This window comes from Malaclemys terrapin, chromosome 10 (genome assembly GCF_027887155.1).
Source record: "Malaclemys terrapin pileata isolate rMalTer1 chromosome 10, rMalTer1.hap1, whole genome shotgun sequence".
NCBI lineage: Eukaryota > Metazoa > Chordata > Testudines > Emydidae > Malaclemys > Malaclemys terrapin.
Window position 1 is genome coordinate 34,987,764 of NC_071514.1, and position 27,211 is coordinate 35,014,974.

At 41.1% G+C, this 27,211-nt stretch overlaps 1 protein-coding gene across 2 annotated transcripts; it reads left to right on the plus strand.

Annotated features, from left to right (window-relative positions):
- Positions 1-27,211, plus strand: IDH3A (isocitrate dehydrogenase (NAD(+)) 3 catalytic subunit alpha). Of its 2 annotated transcripts, none has more exons than XM_054041589.1 (11): positions 1-114; positions 2,981-3,019; positions 5,201-5,284; positions 8,454-8,568; positions 16,501-16,688; positions 16,970-17,103; positions 18,550-18,652; positions 18,731-18,795; positions 21,816-21,900; positions 22,560-22,712; positions 25,462-27,211. In XM_054041589.1, exons 1-11 carry the CDS (start codon positions 88-90, stop codon positions 25,543-25,545), a joined length of 1,077 nt encoding a protein of 358 aa, XP_053897564.1. In that variant the 5' UTR covers positions 1-87; the 3' UTR covers positions 25,546-27,211. The 2 variants fall into 2 exon arrangements, with proteins under 2 accessions (XP_053897564.1, XP_053897563.1); XM_054041588.1 differs by having other exon boundaries at positions 2-114; positions 2,981-3,043.

Here is a 27,211-nt window from a genome sequence, read left to right on the forward strand (position 1 = left end):
CGTGCCGGTTCCGGCCCCCGAGCAGCGAGAGCGAGCGGAGAGGGGCCGGGTCTGTCAGCGCAGCCGGAGAACGGAGCAGGAGTCGCCATGGCCGCCACCGCATGGATGCCCACGGTAAGCGGGTTCCCCGTGCTTGCCCTTGCCGGGGGATCTGGCCCCTCGCCCCCATGGGGGCCGTGATCCCGGGGGGTGGGGGAGTGACCCCGGCCCTACAGCGTCCCGATGCTCCCCTGGCTGCTGCCGGGCGCGGGGGACTTTGTCCGGATATCGGGGAGCGCGGCCCAGTGCCCGCGCTGCGCTACTCCTCGGCCCGCTGTCCCCAAATCTCCGCGGTTGGGGGAACGGGGCCCCAGGCCTGCTAGTGCCCTTGACTCCCCGGTGCAGGGAGCTGGGAAGCCGCAGGCCTGGCGGGTGGGAGAGAGAAACGGGCCAGACTCTCAGTGGGGGTGCACGGTTCTGAGGGGTCAAACGCCGCTGCCCTTAGTTCATCTAAGCAGAGCCTGTTTAGTGCCCTTGAATCCCCTCGCCGCCTCTCTGGGTGGAGGGAACTAGGACGGTGGTGACCTTTCCATCCTGTCCTGTAACGCGTCTCCCTGAAGACAGAGGGAGCCAGACAGCCACCCCCGCTACTTGCTTCCCTGCAACTGCAGATCTTTACAATAAAAAGATGGATATTTTATTTCATAATTATTTTAGCACTGGGAAGAACATTCTTACCTGCTTATTGAGCTGGACTTGCTTTCCTTTCGCCTCCTGATTGTATCTTACAGTACTTATATTTGTAAAAGACATTTGTTCTCAAGTTTCAGAGTAGCAGCCGTGTTAGTCTGTATCCGCAAAAAGAACAGGAGTACTTGTGGCACCTTAGAGACTAACAAATTTATTAGAGCATAAGCTTTCGTGGACTACAGTCCACTCTATATGCATCCGAAGAAGTGGGCTGTAGTCCCCACGAAAGCTTATGCTCTAATAAATCCATTTGTTCTCAAGTTGGTACTGACATTAGTATTTCCCATTCCCATTCCACTACAGGCCAAGGTCCTATTCTGTACTGTTTGTATCCATTAGTCAGTGGTTTTCTGAGAGGCTGCTACACTTGGACAGTGTGGGGCTTCTGAGGCATGGCAGTGTTGTCCATGGACACACACTTGGTTCTTGCCAAGGTTAAATGTTTCTAGGGCTGCTGTACCTAGGAAAATTGCACTGCTAGTATATGGGGAATCTTCAGCTGATACTTTAGCTATTCTGATTCTTGTAAATTTGCATACATTGGTGTTTGCAGGTAACAGAGCAGTAAAATCCTTATTCTTCAAACTAGTAGCAATGTAAATAGAGTTCATCTTACTCTGCTGTGCCTCATATTTTAGCAGTAAAACAGGAGATAATTAACTTTTCCTGAAGTTCAGTAATGTGCATTTTTGAAGGCATTTATTGCTACTTGTATTTTTGAATAGGCTACTAACAACTTGCTCCCATATACTCCTTTTATTTAACGTTTTAGAGTTAAACTAAAAATGGATTCTAGTGATAGGACCACTTTCACAATGAACTAATGTTATCTCTTTCATTCTGGAGTCTGGAAAAAACAAGCTTGTTAATACTTTGTATTTATATTCTAACTTGCAGTCCTCTGCACTTGTGTCCACCAACACTTTGTTTTTTGAAAATTTTAGTTATTCTGGAAGCTATTCCACAGACATGGTCAATTGGTTGTATAAACAAGAAAAAAATTCCTCTGATCTGCTTGAAAGATGGCCTGCCTATATTTAATAGCATCCACTTACTGTCCTCAACATAGTGAACAATACTTTTTAGTATTTTCCAGCAGACAAACTTTTACTATCATACCTGCATTCAACATAACATAGGCCGAATCATTGAAAAATTCAACCTCTTTGTGTCATGTGTTAAATTTTTACTAATTTGGACAAAAACAGTTCTAGTTCATTGAAACATAATTAAGGCCATAACAGCGCAATCTGATCATCTAGTCAAAGGCCCTACATAACACAGGCTATAGAATTTCACTATGTGAATCCTCTATCAAGCTCATAACTTCTAGTAAACAGGTCTGATTTCCAGTCCCTTGCTCCAACCACTATACTACATTATCTGTCTATAATACAGTCCCGTCTATAATTTTCACTTGTCTCCAGAGTTATCCTTTGGTATCACAGGCAAGAACTATGCCATGAAAAAACCCAGGTGTTTATGTACCTAAGCCTGTTCACCTTTTCTATTGTGCCTGCTTCTCTCTCAAGTGTGCAGCTTGTTATGATATGCAGCACTTGCTTGCTGTATTACATTGTACATTTCATGTTCCGTTACAGGTCAGAATGAATCTTAGCTGTAATTACCGTTTCTACAGCATTCATTACAATATCCTTTCTAATCATATACATATACAAACATTAGTCAATCCTTATTCATATAACTAAAATTATTGCATCTTTGGGTCTAATGTGTAATATATCTGAGTGTGTTCCCTTCATTTCCATGGCTTTCGTGGACTGTGACGCTACAAATTTTTGTTCCTATAATAAAACATTTCTTTCTCACAATTTTTTGAACACAAGGACAAATATTTAATGGAGGCTCTAAGGTTCTCTTATTTTAAATTTTGAAATCCACATAGTGTTTGTGGTGGAATTTACTCTTTTTCCTAACATTCGGTCAATATATTACAAGCTCATTGTCAAAATTCATAAAGAATGGAAGAAATATTTGTTGGTAGCAGAGTGTACATTTAAAACTTGAAAATACAAGAGAAAATAATGAAAATGTTTTCAGACTGAAAGTTTTGGTCATCTGAAGAAAATATTTACATACTAAAAGTATGACAACTAATGTTGGCAAATATATTCCTAGTATAAAATGTGAACTGAAATAAGTGTACTATAAAATGCAAACCTGCTGCAGTGTTATAAATTAATATTGTCTTGCTTTCTGTTCACACACTAAAATATTTTTGTTTTTACAGGTATCTCGGTTGCTAGGAGTTTTCAAAAACCAAAAACAGGTGACCAGATGTTTTAGTAGTGCTGTGAGTATAATAGTATTTTTTTTTTTCTTTTGAGAAGTTTCTCAATAAAAATACTGGACAACTTACTGAATAAGATAGGGTTGCTACATTACCTTTCCACACACTTTTAAAGATAAGCTGTAAGTACAATGGCCATATGCTCTTATGCCATGCTGGATTTCTGTTAATTAACTTTAACACCAATATCTTTTGACAATTTCACATTCAAAAGAATAATATATTCTTAGACTAATAATTTGAATAACCCCTTATGAAAAATGCTAGCAGTTGCCTGGAAAATTCACATCATTTGATCATATTAATAGGATAGAAATCAACCCTTCTGAAACATTTACAGAAACTTCAATGGCAACGTTGTTGAGAAGCTTCTAAGCATCTTTTTATTTTGCAAACTTTTCTATAAGCAGTAGACTTACTTGCTGTTTAGGAAATGTCTTGTAGCTTTATTCAAATCTAAACCTATGAAGTCTTTAAAGAATTCTGTAAACACTTTTATACCAGTAATTAATACAGACATTTAAAAACTGCTGCTTTTAGAATATCTAGACGTCTGCCCTTTTGAAGTCCCTCTATTATGCTACATTTTAGTTTACAATATGATTGTGTGATTTTTCTCTTGAGCTTGTTTTTGTAAGTGATTTGATTATATTTGGGTGTCTTACCCTTTGTGTGTATTTACAAAATACACACAAGCATGCTCTTGAAGCCTCATTTAAAGAGGGTTTTGAAAACTGCTCTGACTTATGTATGTATCAATGCAATGCCTACTCTTTTATGGGTAGTGTCCATTTCAGGAGAGACTCTGGCTTTTAATGCTATCATTATAGCTCTGCACTGTGCGTTATAAAACATCTGGGAAAAAGAGAAACCAAGAAGTTGCCCATTGCTCGTATATTAGTGAAAGAATTAAGAATGGGTGTTGCACCTCGGGCTCCAGGTACACTAAAGTTGGTATTTCAGACTTAATGCAAGATCTTACATCCTTCTTTTGACTGTACTACAGCCACACATTGCTATGTAACCAGTTATATCAATGGGGGAGAAAGAAAACACAAGCGTAACAGCCAAGCAGGCAACCTAACTGTCAGAGGACATTGCAATTCTTGAAGACATTCAAATAATTGTGTATTTAACATAACTGATGAGCCTTATAAATAGCAGTCCTCACATCCCCATTAGTTTGTTTCTTTTCTCTGAATCTCCACTTTCTCTTTTCTTTATAACCTCAATGACTGTTTCATTCAAAAGAAATGCAGGTACTCAGCATTTCAATGTATATTTTGTATTTTGTGGGGCCAATTGTGAAACACCTTTTGTGTATTCACAGTTGATCCTAATCAGGGCTTTTTCAGATGACATTGCATCTGGTGCTGCTTTTATTGATAGTAAAAGACTCCTATGAAGGTGGTCTGAAAATTAAATGCCTATTTCTAAGATTCAAAATGAATGGTAAAAGTAAACCTGGAGTAGCAGTCCTTAGATCTTTAAACCAAGTTTGATCATTTGCTGCCCTAGATACCTGATGAGTCCAAGCTGTGCAGTCAGTTCCCTCTGCTTCAGGGATGACATCAGAAACAAAGTGCTGGGGAAACTCAGCAGAAGTTATGGTGGAAAAATAACTTCATTTTGCGAAAAATAAGTTCTAGAAAGGAGATCACTTAAGAGAGCTAAATAAGTGAAGCTTTTTTTTAAAATCAATGTTGGACTTCACAAAATTAAGAAAATAACCTTCAAACAAAATGTTCCTTAGGAATAGGTTAGCATGACTGGAGCCTGTTGTAGTGTAGGATAGGTCCTAGTATACATGACATAACTGGACAATGCTATCTCCTGTACAAAGTGCCAGGAAGAAATAAAATACCTGTATTGTACTGGGGAGGAGTGTGAATAAGAAGGCTGCTTTTCAATTAGGTTAGCCACCTTTGTATTTCAGAAAGACTGAGGCACCAAGTGGATTATTTGGAACACTATGTAAGCTGTTTGGAAAACAGACTTCCTGCTTGCACTCCTCTTTAGTGCAGTGCCATCTTTAAAGTGACTTTGGCAATTGGGTGATTGTTCTCTGTTCTAGCAACTAGCTTGATTTTCACCAAAACACATGTAAATGCTCTGATGAATGCAATGTTCCTTAGGTGTACTCTCTGACTTCTTGCATAGGTACAGACAGTAACTTTAATCCCAGGAGATGGAATAGGACCGGAGATTTCTGCTGCTGTTATGAAGATTTTTGATGCTGCTAAAGTAAGCAGTTCATTTGCCTTGTTAGTCATGTATATTACAACTTGAAGTGAGTTGAAAACTACTTCAACTTACCATATCATGTACCGGGATTTTATTTGTGACTCCTGTTTAAGTTTGTGGGGGTTCCACTTTGGAATTTTTCACCAAATTGTCAAGTGTCTGGGTTGTATCTCTAGCCAAAAAGAGAGAAAATACTGAAGTTTCATATATAACATAACAGAGTGGTTAGGGTTGCAGTATCAAGATGGGACCTGTACCTCTTGGTAAAGGAATGGGAAGCTCACAGCAAATACTGTGGTTTTTAATTCTTAGAAATATAAACTACAGTATTTCATGTGAAATAATTATCTAATTGAGTAAATATGTAGCAACTGATAGAAAGGTGTTCTTTTGTCCACTTTGATTTGTGGATACAAATAAAAGAAAAGCGTACGTTAAAAACATTGGCTTGTTCTTAGCAATGTATCTGAAATTAATCCACTATTGCTTAAAACTAGGGTTGTCGATTAATTGCAGTTAACTCACCCAATTAACTCAAAAAAATTAATCGCGATTAATCGCACTGTTAAACAATAGAATACCAACTGAAATATAGTACGTATGTAGAAATACATCTAAAATTTTCAAATATATCTATTTCAGTTACAACACAGAATACAAAGTGTACAGTGCTCACGTATATTATTTTTATTACAAATACTTGCACTGTAAAAATGATAAAAAATAAATAGTTTTTTCAATTCACCTCATACAGGTACTGTAGTGCAATCTCTTTATCATGACAATGCAACTTTCAAATATAGATTTTTTTGGTTACATAACTGCATTCAAAAACAAAACAATGTAAAACTTCAGAGCCTACAAGTCCATTCAGTCCTACTTCTTGTTCAGTCAGTCGCTAAGAGAAATAAATTTGTTTACATTTACAAGAGATAATGCTCCCACTTCTTAATTACAATGTCATCTGAAAGTGAGAACAGGCAGTCGCGTGGCACTGTTGTAGCTGGTGTCGCAAGATATTTATGTGCCAGATGCACTAAAGAATCATATGCCTCTTCATGCTTTGGCCATCATTCCAGAGGACATGCTTCCATGCTTGTTAAAAAAAGTGTGTTAATTAAATTTGTGACTGAACTCCTTGAGGGAGTATTGTATGTCTCCTGCTCTGATTTACCCACATTCTGCCATATATTTCATGTTATAGCAGTCTCAGATGATGACCCAGCACATGTTCATTTTAAGAACACTTTCACTGCAAATTTGACAAAATGCAAAGAAGATACCAATGTGAAATTTCTAAAGATAGCTACAGCACTCAACCCAAGATTTAAGAATCTGAAGTGCCTTCCAAAATCTGAGAGGGATGAGGTGTGGAGCATGCTTTCAGAAGTCTTAAAAGAGCAGCACTCTGATGCGGAAACTACAGAACCCAAACCACCAAAGCCTTCTGCTGGTGGCATCTCGGTGATGATGATGATGATGAAAATGAACATGCGTTGGTCAACAATGCTTTGGATGGTTATCAAGCAGAACCTGTCATCAACATGGACGCATGTCACCTGAAATGGTGGTTGAAGCATGAAGGCACATATGAATCTTTAGAGCATATGGCATGTAACTATCTTGCAACACTAGCTACAACAGTACCATGCAAATACCTGTTCTCACTTTCAGGTGATATTATAAACAAGAAGCAGGCAGCATTTTCTTCTGCAAATGTAAACAAACTTGTTTGAGCAATTGGCTGAACAAGAAGTAGGACTGATTGGACTTAATTTTGTTTTTGAATGCAGGATTTTTTTGTACATAATTTTACATTTGTAAGTTCGTGATAAAGAAATTGCACTACAGTACTTGTATTAGGTGAGTTGAAAAATATGATTTCTTTTGTTTTTTACATTGCAAATATTTGTAATTAAAAATAGTGAGCACTGTACACTTTGTATTCTGTGTTGTAATTGAAATCAATATATTTGAAAATGTAGAAAACATCCAAAAATATTTAAATAAATGGTATTCTATTATTGTTTAACAGTGCGATTGAGATTAATTTTTTTAATCGCTTGACAGCCCTACTTTAAACCTATTTACCTTCACAATATGGAAACCTAACATGTCAAAAGATTTCTTTGCATATGTACTATGTCACTTACTCAGAATTTGAGAGAAGATGCATACAAAATCAAAATGTACCTCTTCTGAAATAACCTTGGTAAGTTAACATGGTTCCCCACCATTGGTACCAAAAAGGAGTTTATCCTTAAAATTCTACTTCCCACTACAAGATATCCAACAGTGGAAAAGGCTTAGATTAACTACTCTTGATTATATGGGGTATAATTTCATATTAAAGAGCTCATATATAGCTCAGTTTTGAGAGGCAGAGAATAGACTTAAATACAACAGTGATAAATTTTTATATAACACCTGAGAGAGATGGAAAGGGTATGTCTAGTTTGGATTACTCCTGATAGGAAATCAACTGATTCAAGATTAAAAAAGCATGTTAACATTTACTGGAAATTCTCTAATTTGTTCAGTTTGAAAGGTGGTGGTTGTTTAATGAGCATAGCATACAGTTACATTGTTTATCTATGACAGCATAATTGTATCTTTCCTTTACACTCCTTCCTGAAAAAAAATAACCTGTGGCAACCTTTCATAACAGAGAGATTCCCTAGGTAAATGAAAATTAAGACAGTACTGATGAATGGGACTGACTGAAACATTCACAGCATTCTATTTAGACATGCAGCACAGTCAAATCTGTTCCTGTCTGTTAGTAATTAAACAAGATCATAAAAAGTTCCTAAGTTTAATTTTAAAAGTCTTTTTAAATTCATGTTAGATATTTTCAAGAAATACAAAATGAGAGAGATCACCATACTGAAAACACAAGCTGAAAGTGTAGATAGCATGGTGAAAGTAGTTCTGATGATATAAGTTTGGAAAAATATTATTATAGGCATCTCATAGTGCCTTCAGTAGTTAGTTACATTGGGACTCTCCTTTAAAGAGTTAGCCCATGCTTGTCAGCTCCGAGATAAATTACTTTGGGAGGTCTGAGTAAAATCCCTTCAGCATTCCTTGTAAAAAAAATATATATATATGTGCGCACACACTTACAAAATTCCTAATACAGATGATAACGTGGAACAAATGTGTTTAGGCTCCTATTCAGTGGGAAGAGAGAAATATTACAGCTATCCTGGGACCAGGAGGAAAGTGGATGATTCCTTCAGATGCCAAAGAATCCATGGATAAAAACAAGATGGGACTGAAAGGTACTGCAGGGGTTAATGTTGAGCTATTAAAAGCAACTGTTGCTTGTACTGTGGGGACGGTGTTCTTGGAAGTATGCGGCAATGTAAAAGACAAAGTACTCTACACCATAATAGAATGCATGACAGCGGTCATTTGAAACTTCAAAGCATGACCTTTATTTCAACTTTTAGTACAGCTTTCTCATTTAATGAGTTAACATTCCTAGCCAGAATCTGCCAATGTGTAGGTAAGTATCCTCTAAGTTTCCCTGTGTGAGACCCACCCACACCATTTCATAAATGGCATTGCATTTCAGTGAATGAATATAGCAATTGGGGTGTGTTGAAGGGTTGACTCACAGGTGGCATTACCCTTCGTGACTGGGCATAGTGTACCAGACTTTTTTCCTCTAGTGCCAACAGCTGCTCCAACTCTAGTGGTCTGCCACTTCTCATGACTTAGTCCTCTGACCAGGTCACTTATAGTCCCCCTTCCAGAGTAACAGTCCAACAAACGAAAGTCCAGTTTCCTTAAATCAGGTCTTTCTCCCCCCAACCTGGGCCCTGAGGTCCTTACACTCATCCCAGGGTTTCAAAAGTCCATATTCCTTTATAAAGGGGTTTCATACCACCTTCCCTGCAGCTGGCAGGGGAACCCAGGCCCTCGTGCACCTTTGGGTTCCAGCTCAGGGACTGTTTAGTGAGCAGGCAAGGTCTGTGAATTCTGACCTACCCCCTGCCATCTCCCTGGGTTTCTTTCTACCTCAACCCGTCAACAGCCCCTTCCTGGGCCCTTTGGCCTGTATTTGTTTCAGGTGCCACAACTTTTCCATCTCCCTAAGCTCCATGACCTCGCAAGGTGCACCTTTTTTTTTTTTTTTTAAGGGCCATGGCTCGTTGGGGTCCCTTGCTTGGAGTCCCCCAACAAATCTCAACTGAAAAAATAAATGTAAGCCAACTTTAGCCCTCTTCAAGCTCGACCTTTTTATTCAGTTTTCCCTGTACTCCATTCCCCAGTTAAATGCCTCCCAGGGCTCTGTTCCAGGAAATCTAGACCCTGCCCTTTTATCAGAGTTGCTCCACCATGTTTCTCGTTGTCCTTTGCCAGATCTTCTTAGGAGAGGATCCCAAGACCTTCTCTCTCCCAGGTCTCCTCTTCCCTCTACTGCCCTGAAGTTCTTCCCTGGCCCAGCAGACCTCTCTATACCTCCAAGAGGGATTTCTACCTTCGTCCCTTTTCTTCCTGTAGCCCTCTTCTGTTCTGGGCTTCCTCTTTATAGTAACCATCCAGCTCTTTTCCATCTGGGACTCATCTTTAATTGAACCTGACCTACCCTTCAGGTGCATTAATTAAGCTCTCTTTAGTTAATGCTTTTAGTCTCAGTGAGGGTATCCCCCCTCACAGGGTGACATTTTGTGAAAGCCCAAATGAAGGTGCATGCCACATATTGTCAGTCAGAGCTCTGTGGGGGCTCGAAAGCTTGTCTCTCACCAACAGACGTTGGTCCACTAACAGGTGTTACTTTACTCACCTCTTCAGTCTTTAGTGTCAGACTTTTCATGGGTGCACTAGGAGAACTATTAGAGATGGGAATATTAGTATTAATAGAACCCTGAACTGGCGCCCATATCTAAAACAGCACAAACCAGTTCCCCTGCTGCTGGCATACTTCATAGCCAGAATGTGATTCCTGTTGTTCTCATTGAGTAATCCCTTACTCCCCAAATAGTCCTATTGAATTTAATGAGAATGCTAGTGGTGTTAATTGCTACTCAACATGACTAGAGGGATCCCAAATTGGCTCTTAAACAGCAGAATCACTTCACTCTTTAATGGTCTAGAGCAGGGATCGGCAATGTTTGGCACGTGGCTTGCCAGGGTAAGCACCCTGGCGAGCCGGGCCAGTTTATTTACCTGCTGACGCAGCAGGTTTGGCCGATCACGGCCCCCACTGGCCGCGGTTCGCCGTCCCGGGCCAATGGGGGCGGCGAGAAGCGGCACGGGCGAGCGATGTGCTGGCCGCGGCTTCCCGCCACCCCCATTGGCCCAGGATGGCGAACCGTGGCTAGTGGGGGCTGTGATCGGCCGAACCTGCCGCGTCAGCAGGTAAATAAACTGGCCCGGCCCGTCGGGGTGCTTACCCTGGCGAGCTGCATGCCAAACGTTGCCAACCCCTGGTCTAGAGGGAGAGTTCTTCAGCCTTTCAGCTTCAGTCAACACAAGACCCTAACAAGGGAACCCAGGTCTCCCATGAGACTGTGCCTAGATCTATCTCTGATGGTTGTTGTCAGGACTGAGATCCCCACTTTGAACTTTAGGGTACAAATGTAGGGGCCTGCATGAAAAACTTCTAAGCTTAACTACCAGCTTAGCTCTGGTTCGGCTGCCACCATTTCAATGGATTCCCTCCCTGGGAAGCCTTGAAAAACCTTCACCAAATCCCTGGTGAAAACAAATCCAAAACCCCTTGGATCTTAAAACAAGGGGAAATTAACCATTCCCCTCCTTCCTCCCACCAACTCCTGGTGAATCAGTTCCAACCCCCCCCGGGATCTACAACAGGGAGAAATTAACCATCCCCCCTCCTTCCTCCCACCAACTCCTGGTGAATCAAGATCCAAAACCCCTTTGGATCTAAAACAAGGAAAAATCAATCAGGTTCTTAAAAAGAAGGTTTTTAATTAAAGAAAAAGGTAAAAATCATCTCTGTAAAATCAGTATGGAAATAACCTTACAGGGTAATCAAACTTAAAGAGCTCAGAGGACTCCCCTCTAGTCTCAGGTTCAAAGTACAGCAAACAAAGATAAACACTCTGGTAAAAGGTACATTTACAAGTTGAGAAAAACAAAGGAAAACTAACACGCCTTGCCTGGCTATTTACTTACAAGTTTGAAATAGGAGAGACTTGCTTAGAAAGATGTGGAGAACCTGGATTGATGTCTGGTCCCTCTCAGTCCCGAGAAAGAACACCGTCCCAAAACAAAGAACACAAACAACAGCCTTCCCCCCCCCCCCCCCCCCCCCCCCCCAAGATTTGAAAGTATCTTGTCCCCTTATTGGTCCTTTAGGTCAGATGCCAGCCAGGTTACCTGAGCTTCTTAACCCTTTACAGGGAAAAGGATTTTGGAGTCTCTGGCCAGGAGGGATTTATAGTACTGTACACAGGACAGCTATTACCCTTCCCTTTATAGTTATGACACGCCCCCCAAATCACAGATAGTGTTGGATGTTCGGTTCCACACTGGCTGTGATTTCTTCCTGGAGTTCTGTGTCAATGGAGTGGTATGCCCGTTCGGTCCATCCTGGAGTGGCTGAGAAAATTGGTGCAAAGCTTGTGCACAGCTCCTTGATCTGCTGTCGCTGCAGACGTCCCAGGGTCGTGGAGAGGTTCACCTCTTCCACGCCACCATCCTTTTTTCCTTCATAGTAGACACCTTCAGGCCACTCCGCATCATCTGTTTTCTGGGCTGTAAACTGGCAAACGTTTAATTCTCTGGAATAAAAGGGCTTAAGAGAATTAACATGGTATACCTTAGGCTTTATGTTGGAGGTGGGGGAGGCTATGAGATAGTTAACAGCTCCTAGGCGCTCCTGGACCGTGAATGGTCCTTCCCACGACGCTTTCATTTTATGGGCCTGGAGCGCCTTTAAGACCATGACTTGGTCTCCTACCTTGAAGGACCGTTCTCTGGAATGTTTATCATACCAGGCCTTTTGCTCTTCCTGAGCATCCTTTAGGTTTTCTTTAGCAAGGGCCAAAGAATGTCTGAGGGTGTTTTGTAGGTTGCTTACAAAGTCTAGAATGTTTGTTCCTGGAGAAGGCGTAAACCCCTTCCATTGCTGCTTCACCAACTGTAATGGCCCCTTAACCTCACGGCCATACACAAGTTTAAATGGTGAAAACCCTAAACTGGGATGTGGTACAGCCCTGTAGGCAAAAAGCAACTGCTGCAACACGAGGTCCCAATCATTGGAGTGTTCATTTACAAATTTACGTATCATGGCCCCCAAAGTTCCATTAAACCTCTCTACCAGGCCATTGGTTTCATGGTGGTAAGGGGTGGCAACCAAGTGATTCACCCCATGAGCTTCCCACAGGTTTTTCATGGTTCCTGCCAGGAAGTTAGTTCCCGAATCTGTAAGGATGTCGGAGGGCCAACCTACCCTGGCAAAAATGTCTGTTAATGCCTGGCACACACTTTTAGCCCTGGTGTTGCTTAAGGGTACTGCTTCCGGCCATCGGGTAGCAAAATCCATGAAAGTCAGTACGTACTGCTTTTCTCTGGGTGTCTTCTTTGGGAAAGGACCCAGAATATCCACAGCTACGCGCTGAAATGGGACCTCAATTATGGGTAGTGGCTGGAGAGGGGCTTTAACCTGGTCTTGGGGCTTTCCCACTCGTTGGCACACCTCACAAGACCGGACATAATTAGCAACGTCCTTGCCCATTCCCTCCCAGTGGAAGGACTTCCCCAACCGGTCCTTGGTTCTGTTCACCCCAGAATGGCCACTGGGATGATCATGGGCTAAGCTCAAGAGCTTTACCCGATACTTAGTGGGAACTACCAACTGTCTTTGAGGATGCCAGTTTTCCTGGTGCCCACCATAAAGAGTCTCCTTGTATAAAAGTCCTTGTTCTACAACAAACCGGGATCGGTTAGAAGAGCTGAGAGGCGGTGGGGTGCTCCGCGCCGCCGCCCAAGCTTTCTGAAGGCTGTCATCTGCTTCCTGCTCGACCTGGAACTGTTCCCTTGATGCTGGAGACATCAGTTCCTCCTTGGACTGTGGACTGGGGCTTGGTCCCTCTGGAAGCGATGCAGGTGCTGGGGCTGTTTCCATTGACTGTGAACCGCTGTCCGCTGGTGCACTATGTGGTATCTCAGGCTCTGGCTGAGCCTCTTGGGTAGGGTTATCTGCTGCTTCTGCCAGTTCAGGCTCGCTGGTGCCCTCTGGCGTTGGAGTTGTAGACGGGTTTGCAAGCGCTGGACTCAGGGCTGGCAATGGTTCTGGTGCTGGTTGCGTTGCCAGTTCCGGTTCTGGGACTGGCTTTGGCTGGGTCTCTGGGATTGGATCCACTACGGCTGTTGCAGTTGTTGGCAGAGGATCCAGTTCCACCACCTTTGTCTGGGTCTCCGGTAACACAGACGGGGCCCTGGTGGACGGCTCAGGAACAGGGATGGGGGTGAAAGCTTGCTTAGCCTGGCTGCGGGTGACTATTCCCACCCTCTTGGCTACCTTCACATGGTTGGCCAAATCTTCCCCCAGCAGCATGGGAATGGGATAATTGTCATAGACTGCAAAAGTCCACATTCCTGACCAGCCCTTGTACTGGACATGCAACGTGGCTGTAGGCAAGGTTACAGATTGTGACACGAAGGGTTGAATTGTCACTGTAGCCTCTGGGTTGATGAGTTTGGGGTCCACTAGGGATTGGTGGATAGTTGACACTTGAGCCCCAGTGTCCCTCCAAGCGGTAACCTTCTTTCCGCCCACTCTCAAGGTTTCCCTTCGCTCCGAGGGTATGAGAGAGGCATCTGGGTTTGGGGATCTTTGGTGTGATTGGGGTGTAATGAACTGTAATCGGTTGGGGTTCTTGGGGCAGTGAGCCTTTATATGTCCCAGTTCATTACATTTAAAACATCGCCCTGCTAAGGTATCACCGGGACGATGTTGGTTGGTGGAGACTGGTGTGATGGGGTGAGAAGGCGTCTGGGGTTTCCCTTGGGATGTGGGTGGGGCCTTGGGTTGTCCCCGGTGGTAAGGTTTTGTTTCGGCTTGCCCCTTCTGATATTCGCACCAACTGCTACTAGTTTTTTTCTTTTCTGCCACCTCCACCCATTGGGCTCCAATCTCCCCCGCCTCAGTTACAGTTTTGGGCTTCCTATCTAGGATGTACCTTTCTATTTCCTCAGGAACACCCTCTAAAAACTGCTTCATTTTTACTAGGGAAAGTAGATCTTCCAGAGATTGAACATTTGCTCCTGATACCCAGGCATCACAATTTTTGTCAATGTGGTAGGCATGACGGGTAAATGACACATCGGGTTTCCACTTTAGGGCTCTGAACTGCCGACGGGCATGCTCGGGTGTTATCCCCATTCTGATTCTGGCCTTGTTTTTAAAAAGTTCATAACTGTTCATGTGTTCCTTAGGCATTTCAGCCGCCACCTCTGCTAAGGGTCCACTGAGCTGCGGCCTCAGCTCTACCATGTACTGGTCTGTAGCGATGCTGTATCCAAGGCAGGCCCTTTCAAAATTTTCTAAGAAGGCCTCAGTATCATCGCCTGCCTTGTAGGTGGGGAATCTTCTGGGATGGGAAGTGGTACCTGGAGGGGGGTTGTTAGCATTGGCTGGTGCATCCTGCTTAGCCTTTGCTACTTCCAGTTTATGCTTTCTTTCTTTTTCTTTCTCCTCCATCTTTTTTTCTTTCAGCTCCATCTTTTTTTTTTTCAGCTCCATCTCTCTCTTGTGGGCCTCCTCTTTGGCTTTTTCTTCTCTTTCTCTTTGCTCTGTCTCGAGTTTTGTTAATTGAAGCAGTCTCTGATGTTTTCTTTCATTTTCTTCTGCTTCTAGTTTGGCCAGTTCTATTTTGTTAGCTACTTCTTTGGTAGTTATTTTCCTGTTTTCTTGTGCTGGGTAACCCCCTCTGCAGTTGTCTGAAACTGGGAAGCTCTCAGCTCTGGCTGCTGCTGAGTTAACAGAAACTTTCTAACTAGCTACTCCCGAGGATGTAAAAAGAAAAAAAAAAAAAAAAAAAACAATTCAGCTTGTAAATTCCCTTTAGCTTTGTTTGCTCATTTGAACACTTCTCTTAACCAAGGACCTGTTAAAAAAAACTTAACACCTCTGCCTTCAGGCAAGGAGAGATAAGATATGCATCTATCTACTTCCAGCTCGGCTTTCCAAGCAGCTAGAAGGAGAAAAAAAAAATCTCACTGGCTTTTGGGTTTAAAATAATCCCACCTCTGCCACCATGTCAGGACTGAGATCCCCACTTTGAACTTTAGGGTACAAATGTAGGGGCCTGCATGAAAAACTTCTAAGCTTAACTACCAGCTTAGCTCTGGTTCGGCTGCCACCATTTCAATGGATTCCCTCCCTGGGAAGCCTTGAAAAACCTTCACCAAATCCCTGGTGAAAACAAATCCAAAACCCCTTGGATCTTAAAACAAGGGGAAATTAACCATTCCCCTCCTTCCTCCCACCAACTCCTGGTGAATCAGTTCCAACCCCCCCCCTGGGATCTACAACAGGGAGAAATTAACCATCCCCCCTCCTTCCTCCCACCAACTCCTGGTGAATCAAGATCCAAAACCCCTTTGGATCTAAAACAAGGAAAAATCAATCAGGTTCTTAAAAAGAAGGTTTTTAATTAAAGAAAAAGGTAAAAATCATCTCTGTAAAATCAGTATGGAAATAACCTTACAGGGTAATCAAACTTAAAGAGCTCAGAGGACTCCCCTCTAGTCTCAGGTTCAAAGTACAGCAAACAAAGATAAACACTCTGGTAAAAGGTACATTTACAAGTTGAGAAAAACAAAGGAAAACTAACACGCCTTGCCTGGCTATTTACTTACAAGTTTGAAATAGGAGAGACTTGCTTAGAAAGATGTGGAGAACCTGGATTGATGTCTGGTCCCTCTCAGTCCCGAGAAAGAACACCGTCCCAAAACAAAGAACACAAACAACAGCCTTCCCCCCCCCCCCCCCCCCCCAAGATTTGAAAGTATCTTGTCCCCTTATTGGTCCTTTAGGTCAGATGCCAGCCAGGTTACCTGAGCTTCTTAACCCTTTACAGGGAAAAGGATTTTGGAGTCTCTGGCCAGGAGGGATTTATAGTACTGTACACAGGACAGCTATTACCCTTCCCTTTATAGTTATAACAGTTGTAGTGAATTTAAACTCTAGATTGGTGCTTTTCTATCTCACTCATTCCTGTTGTGTATTATAGGACCTTTAAAAACGCCAATAGCTGCTGGGCACCCTTCGATGAATCTGCTGCTGCGTAAAACCTTTGACCTTTATGCAAATGTTCGTCCCTGTGTCTCAATTGAAGGATACAAAACCCCTTACACAGATGTAAATATTGTCACAATTCGAGAGAACACAGAAGGAGAATACAGTGGAATTGAGCACTTGGTATGTTATTGGGAAACAGTTAATTTTCTGGCAGGGTTTTCTTTCCTCTGCAAATTTTGCAACCTTGTATGGCAAAATTAGGAAGTCTTTTTTTTTTTTTTTTTTTTTAAATTAACTCTTCTGATTCGGAATTTATTTTTAATGTGAAATACCTTGTGTAGTGTGCTCTGCAGATAGTTGCCCATCAGAATTATATGCTGCTGTTCCAAATCTCTACACTATCAGCTCCTGCTTTATAAATCAGCTTAAGTTTTTACTTGTGATGACTGTCTGTTTTTCAGATTGTTGATGGTGTTGTACAGAGTATCAAACTCATCACAGAAGAAGCAAGCAAACGTATTGCTGAATTTGCTTTCGAGTATGCCAGAAACAATCATAGAAGCCATGTTACTGCAGTGCACAAAGCAAACATTATGTATGTTGACATCATAAAGTAACAAACTCTTATGAATGGATTTAAAAAACTATGGATTTTGAGCTTTTAAAGATGCAAAGTAACTTGTGAAATCTCCCTCAGATGTGTAACACCCATTAATGCTAGTGGGTGGAAAAAACATAAGCAACATGGGGAAAATTTGACCCAGTGGTGATGGGACTACATTAGTTACATACTCAAATCACTGACAAGTTAGTACTGTATGCTCCTTATCTCTGTGCTCTTACCTATTTACTATTAAACTTAAGAATAAAAACACTAAAAGTGAAACTTGCACATATAGGCCTGGTCTACACTTAAAAATTAGTTCAACCTAGCTACGTTGCCTACAACAATGGAGAAACCCCTTCTGTAGGAAGCATGTGGGGTATAGTGGCACTGCTACAGTAGACAGTGACTTTCACCCAAGGATTTCAAAGCACTCCACAATAAGCCACAATACGTGTGGAATTGCATAACACTTCTTTGCTTATTTTTTTTATACTCAGGCTTTAATTACAAAAGTGTCACTTTGTTTGCTTTAGTAGTGCATACCAGAGGTGGATATTAAAGTGTTCTGACCAAAAAACACTTACATAGTGAAAAATGTGCTTGTTGGGAGGATGTACTTTTCCCGATCTAATTTCTGGTTTACTGTCAGTCTCACTTCCGTCCTTTAATGCAACTGACAAGTGCAGTTTAACTCATTGAGGTGTCTGTTTTGACAACCTAGCTCTCATTCTGTATAGTAAACATTTTTGAGAAGTTTGATGTCTATATCAAAACAAAACAAGCCTTTGCTTCCAAACCCTCAAAGATGAGGACAAAGACTTTGCTCTGAACATATGGTAAATTGTAAGAATGTTTCTAATGCAATGAAATCAGAAAAGTTAACATGTGAAGTAATTTTTTGATCTATTGCTAAATTAGACTTTTAGGGCCAGATCTTGGCTTCTGGTGACTCTGGTTTGAGTCATGACATAAAACAGCCTTATAGCTGCTTTAACCAGGCAGCTGGGAATTTCCCCCCCTGCGAGGGAGAATCCCCAAGCGGTGTAAGGCTGGCGGAGCCAACTCTGCACCGTCCTTTTCATATGTGCACCTGCCCTCCCACATAGGGATAGTGTTGGGTGCAGGAGTGGGCCACGGTCAAACCTATTTCTCTGGCTATTTCCAGCCCCCTATGGGGCCATTACAGGCCAGCCCAAATTAGAAACTGCCCTAATTTGCTCAACAGTTGAACCAGCTCTTGGCTGATCCCACAAACAAGGAGGTGAAAAGCCACCTTTGGGTTTCACAGTGTATCCCCAGTGAGAACCTGGCCTATATTTTTCTACTTATTCCTTGTTTCCAGAGGTACATCCATACTTACCTTGATGCAGTTGCTTTTTAAAACTTGTTTACTCAGCCGTGCTCTATAACATTCTTCTCTTTGTCTAATTGCAGGCGAATGTCTGATGGGCTTTTTCTGAGAAAATGCCGGGAAGCTGCAGAAAACTATAAAGATATTAAATTTAATGAAATGTACCTTGATACTGTGTGTCTGAATGTGAGTATCTAATCCATTATATCCAGCTTTTTATAGTTACAATACATGACCTTAAAATTAAAACAATTTTCTTCCTAGATGGTACAGGATCCATCACAATTTGATGTGCTTGTTATGCCAAACCTGTACGGTGACATCTTGAGGTAAGCAGAAGTGAGCTGGTTATAATTTAACCCTTAAAATACCATCACTTTCAAGATTACCATTCAGATTAAATGTTAGGCAAGTGGGTGTCTGTTTACAGCATCCAGAACGTTAAAACATAACCCTTTCAGATTCTCAATATCATAAAAAGAAAAGCTGCAATTGAGAACCAACACAGAATAACTTAGTATCGAGGGAGCTGTATGATGAGGCTGTGCTTCATGGCATCAGAAGTGATGGTGTTTGTCCATATACGGTATAAATGTGATTCAAATATAAAATGGAAGGATGTATGTGAAATGAACATCTGTATAAATACTTACTAAGGTACCTTCAGTTACTGTTTTTCTCAGACAACTTCATTGTTGAGGAATATTGACACTAATACTCTGCCATCAAAACAATTAATTTGACTTGTGAAATCAACTGCCAGACCTATTTGCCATAAAACACTTACTTCATTGAATTTGATGCTGTTCTTATCACCTAGCAAAAACTGGTGTCTTTAATCTGAAGTCTTAAATGTGTGTGCATATAACTTTTTAAGAATTTGGTCCTTGCTTCTCTTGTATCATCCAGGAAATCTTAAAATGTTTGTCTTATTTTGATTCAGGCCAAACTTTAAAAAAGTACCTCTCTGCGGTTCTGGGTGTTAGAATGTGTTTTTAATATATGTGATCCTAATACAAACAAATAACTGCAGTCACCCCAAAACTAGGAAGGTGGTAGAGAGGGAGGGAACCCACTCCTGTCACAGCCCCCAGTGCACTCTCACGCCCCCAAAGCCTTGGAAAAGAGAGAGGTTTACTACAGAATAACTTACTTCCAGATGTGCTTGGAATATGTACTCACATGTGTATACACTTCAGAACTACAGATTTTTTAGACAACAACTGACATACAATAAAGTGAAAAACACTGAATGGAGGATTTAAACTCCTTACCAATCATTAGAGAAGATAAATAAATGAAAATTATTTTAAAAACGTGTGTGTGTAAAATACATTTAAATAAACTCCTAGGACTGCAGTGATTTCTCAGACTGTTGCTATTTGAGTTGCATGTGGCTTCATAGCTTTGTATTGGTTCTCTTCTAAGGGCTAAGAAAGGAATCTCCTGGGCCCAGATTCAAACAGGTGTTTAGGCTCCTAACTTCCATTGAAATCAATGGAAGTCAGAAGCCTATATACCGTTGTGGTTCTGGGCCATGATGTCTTGATTGTGGGGTGGCAGTTGCCTCAGGGAGAACAGAAATACCCACACAGGTGCCAGTAGCCAGATTTCTCAGAATTGGTATGAGGTGTTAACTAAGGTTCCCTCCATGGATCTTAGTACTGCTCTAACTGTAATTTTGATTTAGCTGTGTAGGAATGAATTCCTTAATTTACAATATGTTTGTTACAGGCATTTTTGCATTTTAAATAGGTTAAATTCTTTTTGTGGCTCTTGGCGTCCCCCTGCAATGACGAAGTGGCTTTTGGCTGTTGCAGTTGAGTAAAGCTGGTGTAAAAACCATTGTGAACTAATTCATTGTAGAATCCATCTTTCACATTCTGTACAGATAGTAGGGAAAAGACCACTTAGCTCAACAAGCAGCTCTCCTTTAGGTACCTAGAAGCACACCATTCTTCCTTTGCTACTGTATTCCCTAATCACCTTCTGGTTGAACAAAATATAGAGCTCAAACTAATACTACATGCTTTAACAGCTGGTAGTGTTTTCTCTGTAGTTGCTATTGAAAGTTCTGCCTGATAGCTCCGCTTACTTTCCTGAGGTTTAGCTGGCATCCTAGTTTGATTCTCCTCAACATTGTTGCTTATGTACTTTTTACCTAGTATAGATTTCATCATCCATTTGAGGTTTAATGAAAGTTCCTTAACACATTTTACATTTGTGCTCAGTTTTGATAAAGCAGGGTTTCTTCTTAAAGGTAGGTGGCCCCACCACACTCACTTCCCTGTAAACTGCCTCTCTGCTCCTAAGGCTTTTTGAAAGTGCCCAAAATGTTCTACCCTCTAAATAGATATTGGATGACATTCCCTACCTTGAAGTGTGTAATACCTAAAGTCACAAAGGAAGGATGGAGGAAGGGGATACAAGCAAAGCTAGTCCCTTTATTTTAAATTTTAAAAACTGTTATATAGACTATTCCCCACTTCCTGTTTGCTTAGCACTTATTGGGTGACTGATTTCTTGTAGGCATTGGTATAGAAGCGGGTCTTGAATAGTTTTCTAAATATCAACATTTGACTACAAGGATTGTATTTTATGGGCACTTGTTGGCTTAGTCCTTGCTCATATTGATCTTGGAGGAAACCCCGCTAAAGCCGGATTTTTGTGTTGCTTTCTTTAATTTTTTCACAGACCATATAGGCTGTTCAGTAATGAAGGAGCAAAGCAATCTTGCATCACTTAACACCGGTTTCCTTCAGTTTTGCATAATAGTTGTTAGTAATTCAGATTTCTTGTGAGCAAAGTTCTGGCCTCTTAATAGGCAGCTCTTATAAGAAATTTCTCTAATTTCTTGGGGGAAATGTTGGATTATACATTGAAGGACCTCCAGATAATTACATGAAACCCATCAACTGATATTTCTGATTTTTTTTTTTTTTTTTTTTTTAAGATTTGTAATGATATCATGGAGGGGGGTTGGGTCCTTTTTTTATTGTGCTTCATTGGCTATCCCAACTTTCTTCTGCTGTATGCAGGTTTGTAGTATTTTCCACCTTGCCCTATCCTTTTGGTAAGCTCTATCCTGGAATTTGAAGTTCCCCTGTCATTTTCCTCATTAAACTGTTTTTGTTGGTCTAGTAGTCCTGCTCATCTTCAAACATGCCGCTGTAGTATAGCTAACTTATTACGTATCCTTTTTGCCACCGGGTTAAACACATTAACCACTGGCTGTGTTGGCAGCTAAACTTTGTTTATTTTAATAGTTTAGTCCATATTAATAAATCTCTGTATACCTTGTTGGTAGGAGGTTGTACCTTTGTAATTTACATGATTTTTTTTCTTCCAGTGACTTGTGTGCTGGATTGATTGGAGGCCTTGGAGTAACACCAAGTGGGAACATTGGAGCCAATGGAATTGCAATCTTTGAATCTGTAAGATCGTTTTTGCAAGAGGAAATTTTATTAACTAACTTTGCCTAGAAACCTAAACTAAAGGATATCCTGTAGCCATTACAGAAATACATTCTCTGCAAAATGTCTGACTGCTTTAATTGTGAAGTTTACTTAAATTCTGCATAAAAAGAAATGTTATTTTAAAATGATTAGTTATTTCGATTGGCTTTTAACAATCAAGGAAATAAGTCAGTACAGTGTTTTAAACCAAGATTTCAAATACAGTAGTTTTACAGGCATCGTAATATTTATTCACCTATTTTAGAAAGGATCTTGAATAATTTTTAGTTGTCAGGGACATCACCTTTTAGGATATCCATGTCCTCTGGATTTGTAGGGGAAAGATTTTGAGAACTACAAAGGAGTTAGATGTGCGGTTCCCAGTGCAAGCAAATGGGAATTGTACACCTAATTCCTCTTTCTTTGTCTTTGAAACTCTCTCCTCCCCACCTTAAACTATTATGGTTTTGTATACTGATTGGATGAATACGCTTTGTTCAAAAGAATTAAATTTGAAATAACTTACAATATTAACTCATTAATTTTTCAATTGTCTAAATTACTTTAGACAACAAAACAGACACTAAACGCTTGATATATTGACTTCATAATACAGCTAATTTCACTTTTATCTGTAGGTTCATGGAACAGCACCAGACATTGCAGGAAAAGACTTAGCAAATCCAACTGCCCTTCTTCTGAGTGCTGTAATGATGCTGCGTCATATGGGACTGCATGAATATGCCACAAAAATCGAGACTGCATGTTTTGATACAATTAAAGCTAGAAAGGTATTCTCAGGGTTTACAGACAAACTATTGACCGTATCGCTTTTCCTATCTCTACAATAATTAATATAGAACACCAAAGCCTAAACTACGGATTATGAGGAGGATGCAGAGGCTCACTGCCTTGGGAAACGCTGGGGGACTTGTAGATTCAGCTCTCTGAAAAAAGCACTTGCACTCCCTGAAAAGGTGCAGTGTGTCTCCACCCTCATGTTGGGACAGACTCTGCTTATGAAGTCCTAGAGCTGAGATTGGGCCTGGCCCCTGTATGCACAACGGACGAGTTGGCTTTAGTTGGGCCCCAGGGAATCTAAATTATAAAATACAAATTATTTCTGTGTGTATATTTGGTGCTCAAGAAGGTGAAGGAATCCATTTTCCTATCTCTGGATGAATCTAGTGTTGTCTGTATGTCTTGTATAGGCTTCATCACACAACTTTCCCAAAGCATTTCATTCATGACCTATACCACCTTTGTTCCCATTCCGGACTCAAGTCGTTTCTAAACTTCTTCCCTGCAACCTCATTGACTTGGTAGGATTACATGGGTTTAAATGAGGCCAGAATTTGACACACAAGCTAGATTTTACTCAATTGTGTGCGTGGCTTCTCTTATGCAGTTAGTGTCTAAGATTTGGAGACCACCAAATTGATTTTCACTTGTAACTTGAGTAAAACTTGAATTCATGTTTCCAGAAGTTGAACCTTACCAACTCTCTTCACTGCCATCTTGGCTTTCATCTTTTTAAAATGCAGGTGGGTGGATTCTAAAGATTGTGCTTAAAAAAAGGAACATTACTTAGCCACACTGGTGAAATTTCTTTGGTCCAGGAGCACGGGAGTGTGCTTTGTAATTCATCATAGGTGGATTTTTATGCAAATATTGAACAAGATAAAATGAAAAGATGTTCATTTTATAAGCCTATTTGTGGTGGCGGCCAAACTGTACATAGGAGACACTTAAAAATCCTATTTAAATTGTAAATAAAATATGAAATGCTTCTGAAAAGCACCAGATCTACTGTCTGGAGTCGAAGTCCTTTATCTGTAGATCAGCAACACAATGGTTGATAGAACAAGCATTAATTTGCTAATGGCTCACTATGTGATGGATATATATGCTCACAATGGAGAGAACTCTGCTTTCATTTAAAAATTGTGCAGTGCATTGAAAAATGACAATACCCTAAAATTATAAATTGTCCTCTCTTATGCCTGCAGGTCCCGCCATACACACTTTTTTAGGATCTTGCAGTATATGTCTGAGACCATTAATCTCTATTGTGCAAATTGCCCCATTATCATGCCTTACCAAAGGGGTCTGTGGTGGAGCAACGGCTCACTGGCACAGCACCTCCTGCTGGTTGTCCAGGGAATTAGCACTTTTCCAGCTCTGGAGTGCCCTCTGCCAGCTGATGTCTCACTTGCTGCTGGACCCCGTGTCCTTCCCGGACCTGGTGCCTTTTGCCTAGGGGTTCTGCCCCAACAGTAACCCCCAATCTGGGTCTCCCCTCTCTGGGGAACCCCCAACCCTCTAAACCCACCTTGCCTCAGTGGCTACTGCCAGTCATCATCTAGTCCCCGCTCCCTGGGGCAGACTGCAGTCTGCAAACCACTCATCATTAGCAAGGGGGATTGGACCAGCTGCCTCTGCCTAGCTCTGGGCTGCCTCTCTGCAGCCCTAGTACCCTTTTTTGTGGGCCCTTAACTCGGCCTGCCGCCTGGGGCTTTGCTAGGCTGGAGCTCCCTCTGCTCTTCCCCAGTACTGCTCCACCCTAAATACCCTTCTCGACTTCCTAGGCAGCCAGGTCCTTCTCTCTCAATGAAGCTAGAGAGAGTATCTCCCTTTCATCTGGCCCACAGCCCTCTTAAGGGCCAGCTGGGCCCTGATTAAGCTGACCACAGCTGTGGCTGCTTTTCCAATCAGCCTATCTTTCCCCACTGCAGCCTTTCCAGGGCTGCTTTATCCTCTTCAGGCAGGAGCGGGGTGACCACCCCACTACAGGCCAGGCAATGCCATTATCCCACATTTGCCACATTATCCCACCATTATACCTATTCAGCACCTTTTCCCATCATTTAACTTTTTGCATTCTTCCCCTCCCCAATTAAAGATCTTGCTCCTTGTAAGCTGGCATGGCCCTCCCTCCAAATCCACCTCTGAGGGAGGCCACACCTCCATGCAGTCTGGCCTGCTAGAGAACTCTCAAACAAGGAAAGGGGGGAATTAATGGTACTCAATGGGCCCCAGCCTTCAAGCAGGGCAGGGCCACAAGCAGTCTGGGCTCTGGCTTGCAGTCAGGCAGAGCTGTAGCACCAAGCACAGTCTATGGGGCTCAGGCAAGAACCAAGCATAGTCTGAGACCCAATCACACTAATCATAGAGCCATAGCGTTAGAAGGAATGGCAAAGGTCATCTAGTCTAACCCCCTGCCAAGGTGCAGAATTTGTTGTGTTTAAACCATCCAAGACAGATGGCTATCCAGCAAAATTATGATGCTAAAGTCTTAACATGTGATAACCTACTATTATGATGAAAACCCGCTGTTTGAATTTGCCTTCTGTCCATGCTGCAATTGGCAAGCTCATTTCTATTAAAATTGTTGTATTACAGAGAACCTTGGACAGTTAACATTGTTCCCTTGCATACATAGTACTGCATACTCTGTTCAGAATGTAAAATTAATTTAGAAGCGGCAATAGTCAGATTACATTTTTTTTAATTAAAATGTCTATTTTTTTTCTCTCTCAGGTCCTAACAAAAGATTTGGGAGGTAATGCTAAGTGTTCGGACTACACAGCAGAGATCTGTCGCAGAGTACAGGATATTGACTAAAGTTTCCTCATATCACTAATGTTGCAATCACTCCAAATGGACACATTACAAATACATTATATAGTCATCTGCAATTCATATACATTTGGTTTGCCTATCTCAAGAGAGAGCAAACTTTTTAGATGGGGTCATTTTGTTAATAAATTTAGCCCAAATGGATACAAACAACCTTGTGCCTGCTTTCAGTGGACTTTTTCCAAGTGCTTTGTTTTATTTATTACTTGTCTCTGGTGAAATGTTTTTGTATAAGTGGATTCCTTTATTGTATCACTTGCAATTGTTTACCATTTTACATTTCAATTAAGTGGTTTTTACTTCTCAAAATACTTTCTGTAAATATCAAGATGACTGAATTTGCATGATTATAAAAGCACCTTTAAAGAAAGCATAAAATCTATTTTATTGGTCTTAGAATGGAACAAAATAGGCTTTTCGGCCTTAAAATAGCACAAGATGACACTTTTGTAAACTAACGGGTATGAAACTTACTAGGAATGTTGTATCAAAAGCAATGGAGAGAGACTTTCAGGTGCCCTGATGTTCCAACAAAAAGTTCTCTCAATGCATGAATAAAGACTTAAAACCCTACAGATATTTAATCAGTTAGAATATTTTTCTGTCTAAAAATCAAGGTATCAAAACAGGTGTGAGAAATAATACTAGTAAAGTAAAATCATACAAAGCTATCTATCCAAATATTCTTGTAAGGTGGCTCGGAGAGGAAGACTCTTATTTATTTTACGATAGAGCTGTCCTAATGAATAATGATAAAATTCCTTGACTCCCACTCTACTGTGTGAGGGGGAAATATACATTTTCTGTAGCTTTGTACTACAATTTTTCTGTTGTTCTTTGTTTTTATGTATTGCATTGTCTGTTTTGAGATGTTTAAATGTACTGATTAGTAACTTTCTCAAATTCTGAATGTAACTGACTAGATACCAAACCCCAAACTAAGGGATTGTTACAGAGCTGGAAACTGGGTACTAACTAGTACAATGATCTATAATTTTGGCTCTGATGCTTAATATTTCTGGAATCTATAATCTGTCTTCACTGTATGGATGGATATGAGGTTTCCAGGCATTTGCTTACTAAGCCTAGCAAAGACCATGAAGTTAAGTCCCCTTCTCATCTCCATATGGTGGTATCATGGACACATATAACAGATACTGACCTAAATAGCTCCATCCCTACAACCTTTAACATGCATATAAATCAAATTTCCTGGCTATGGTTTTGATCTGTACCCCAACTGTAGTCAGCTTAATTCTGTCTATAGGTTCCATGCCACTAATTTCACTTATTTCCTCATTCAGTCTGGTGGTTTCCAAAGCAAAACCGAGTGATGCAAAGTCACTTACTTTTGCCTTGCAAAATAAGCATCCCAGCTTTTGTTATACCTCTGCTACCCTATGGCAGTGATAGGGAGAAAGGTTGTTTGTTTGTTTTTCTTGTGCATTCATAACTACTTCTAATGATGATGGTAATTTTTCTTCTCTTGGATGTATCACAGGACAGACTAGAACTCATGGGAGCAGAGGTTGAGCTTGATTTGAATGGGCATAGTGTGGTTGCTGCTCCCTTGATTCATTTGTATTATGCTAATTAAGAAACTGAGTTACTATTATGCACAAAGTGAGAAAATAAAGACTTCCCAAAGTCA

Bases quoted from the DNA above. Each gene is read 5' to 3' on its own strand.
- IDH3A (XM_054041588.1), top strand. From the start codon at position 88: ATGGCCGCCACCGCATGGATGCCCACG. The intron at 5,285-8,453 runs GTAAGCAGTTCA...AAATGTGTTTAG, and splicing joins AGATTTTTGATGCTGCTAAA to GCTCCTATTCAGTGGGAAGA. The intron at 8,569-16,500 runs GTACTGCAGGGG...TGTGTATTATAG, and splicing joins AAACAAGATGGGACTGAAAG to GACCTTTAAAAACGCCAATA.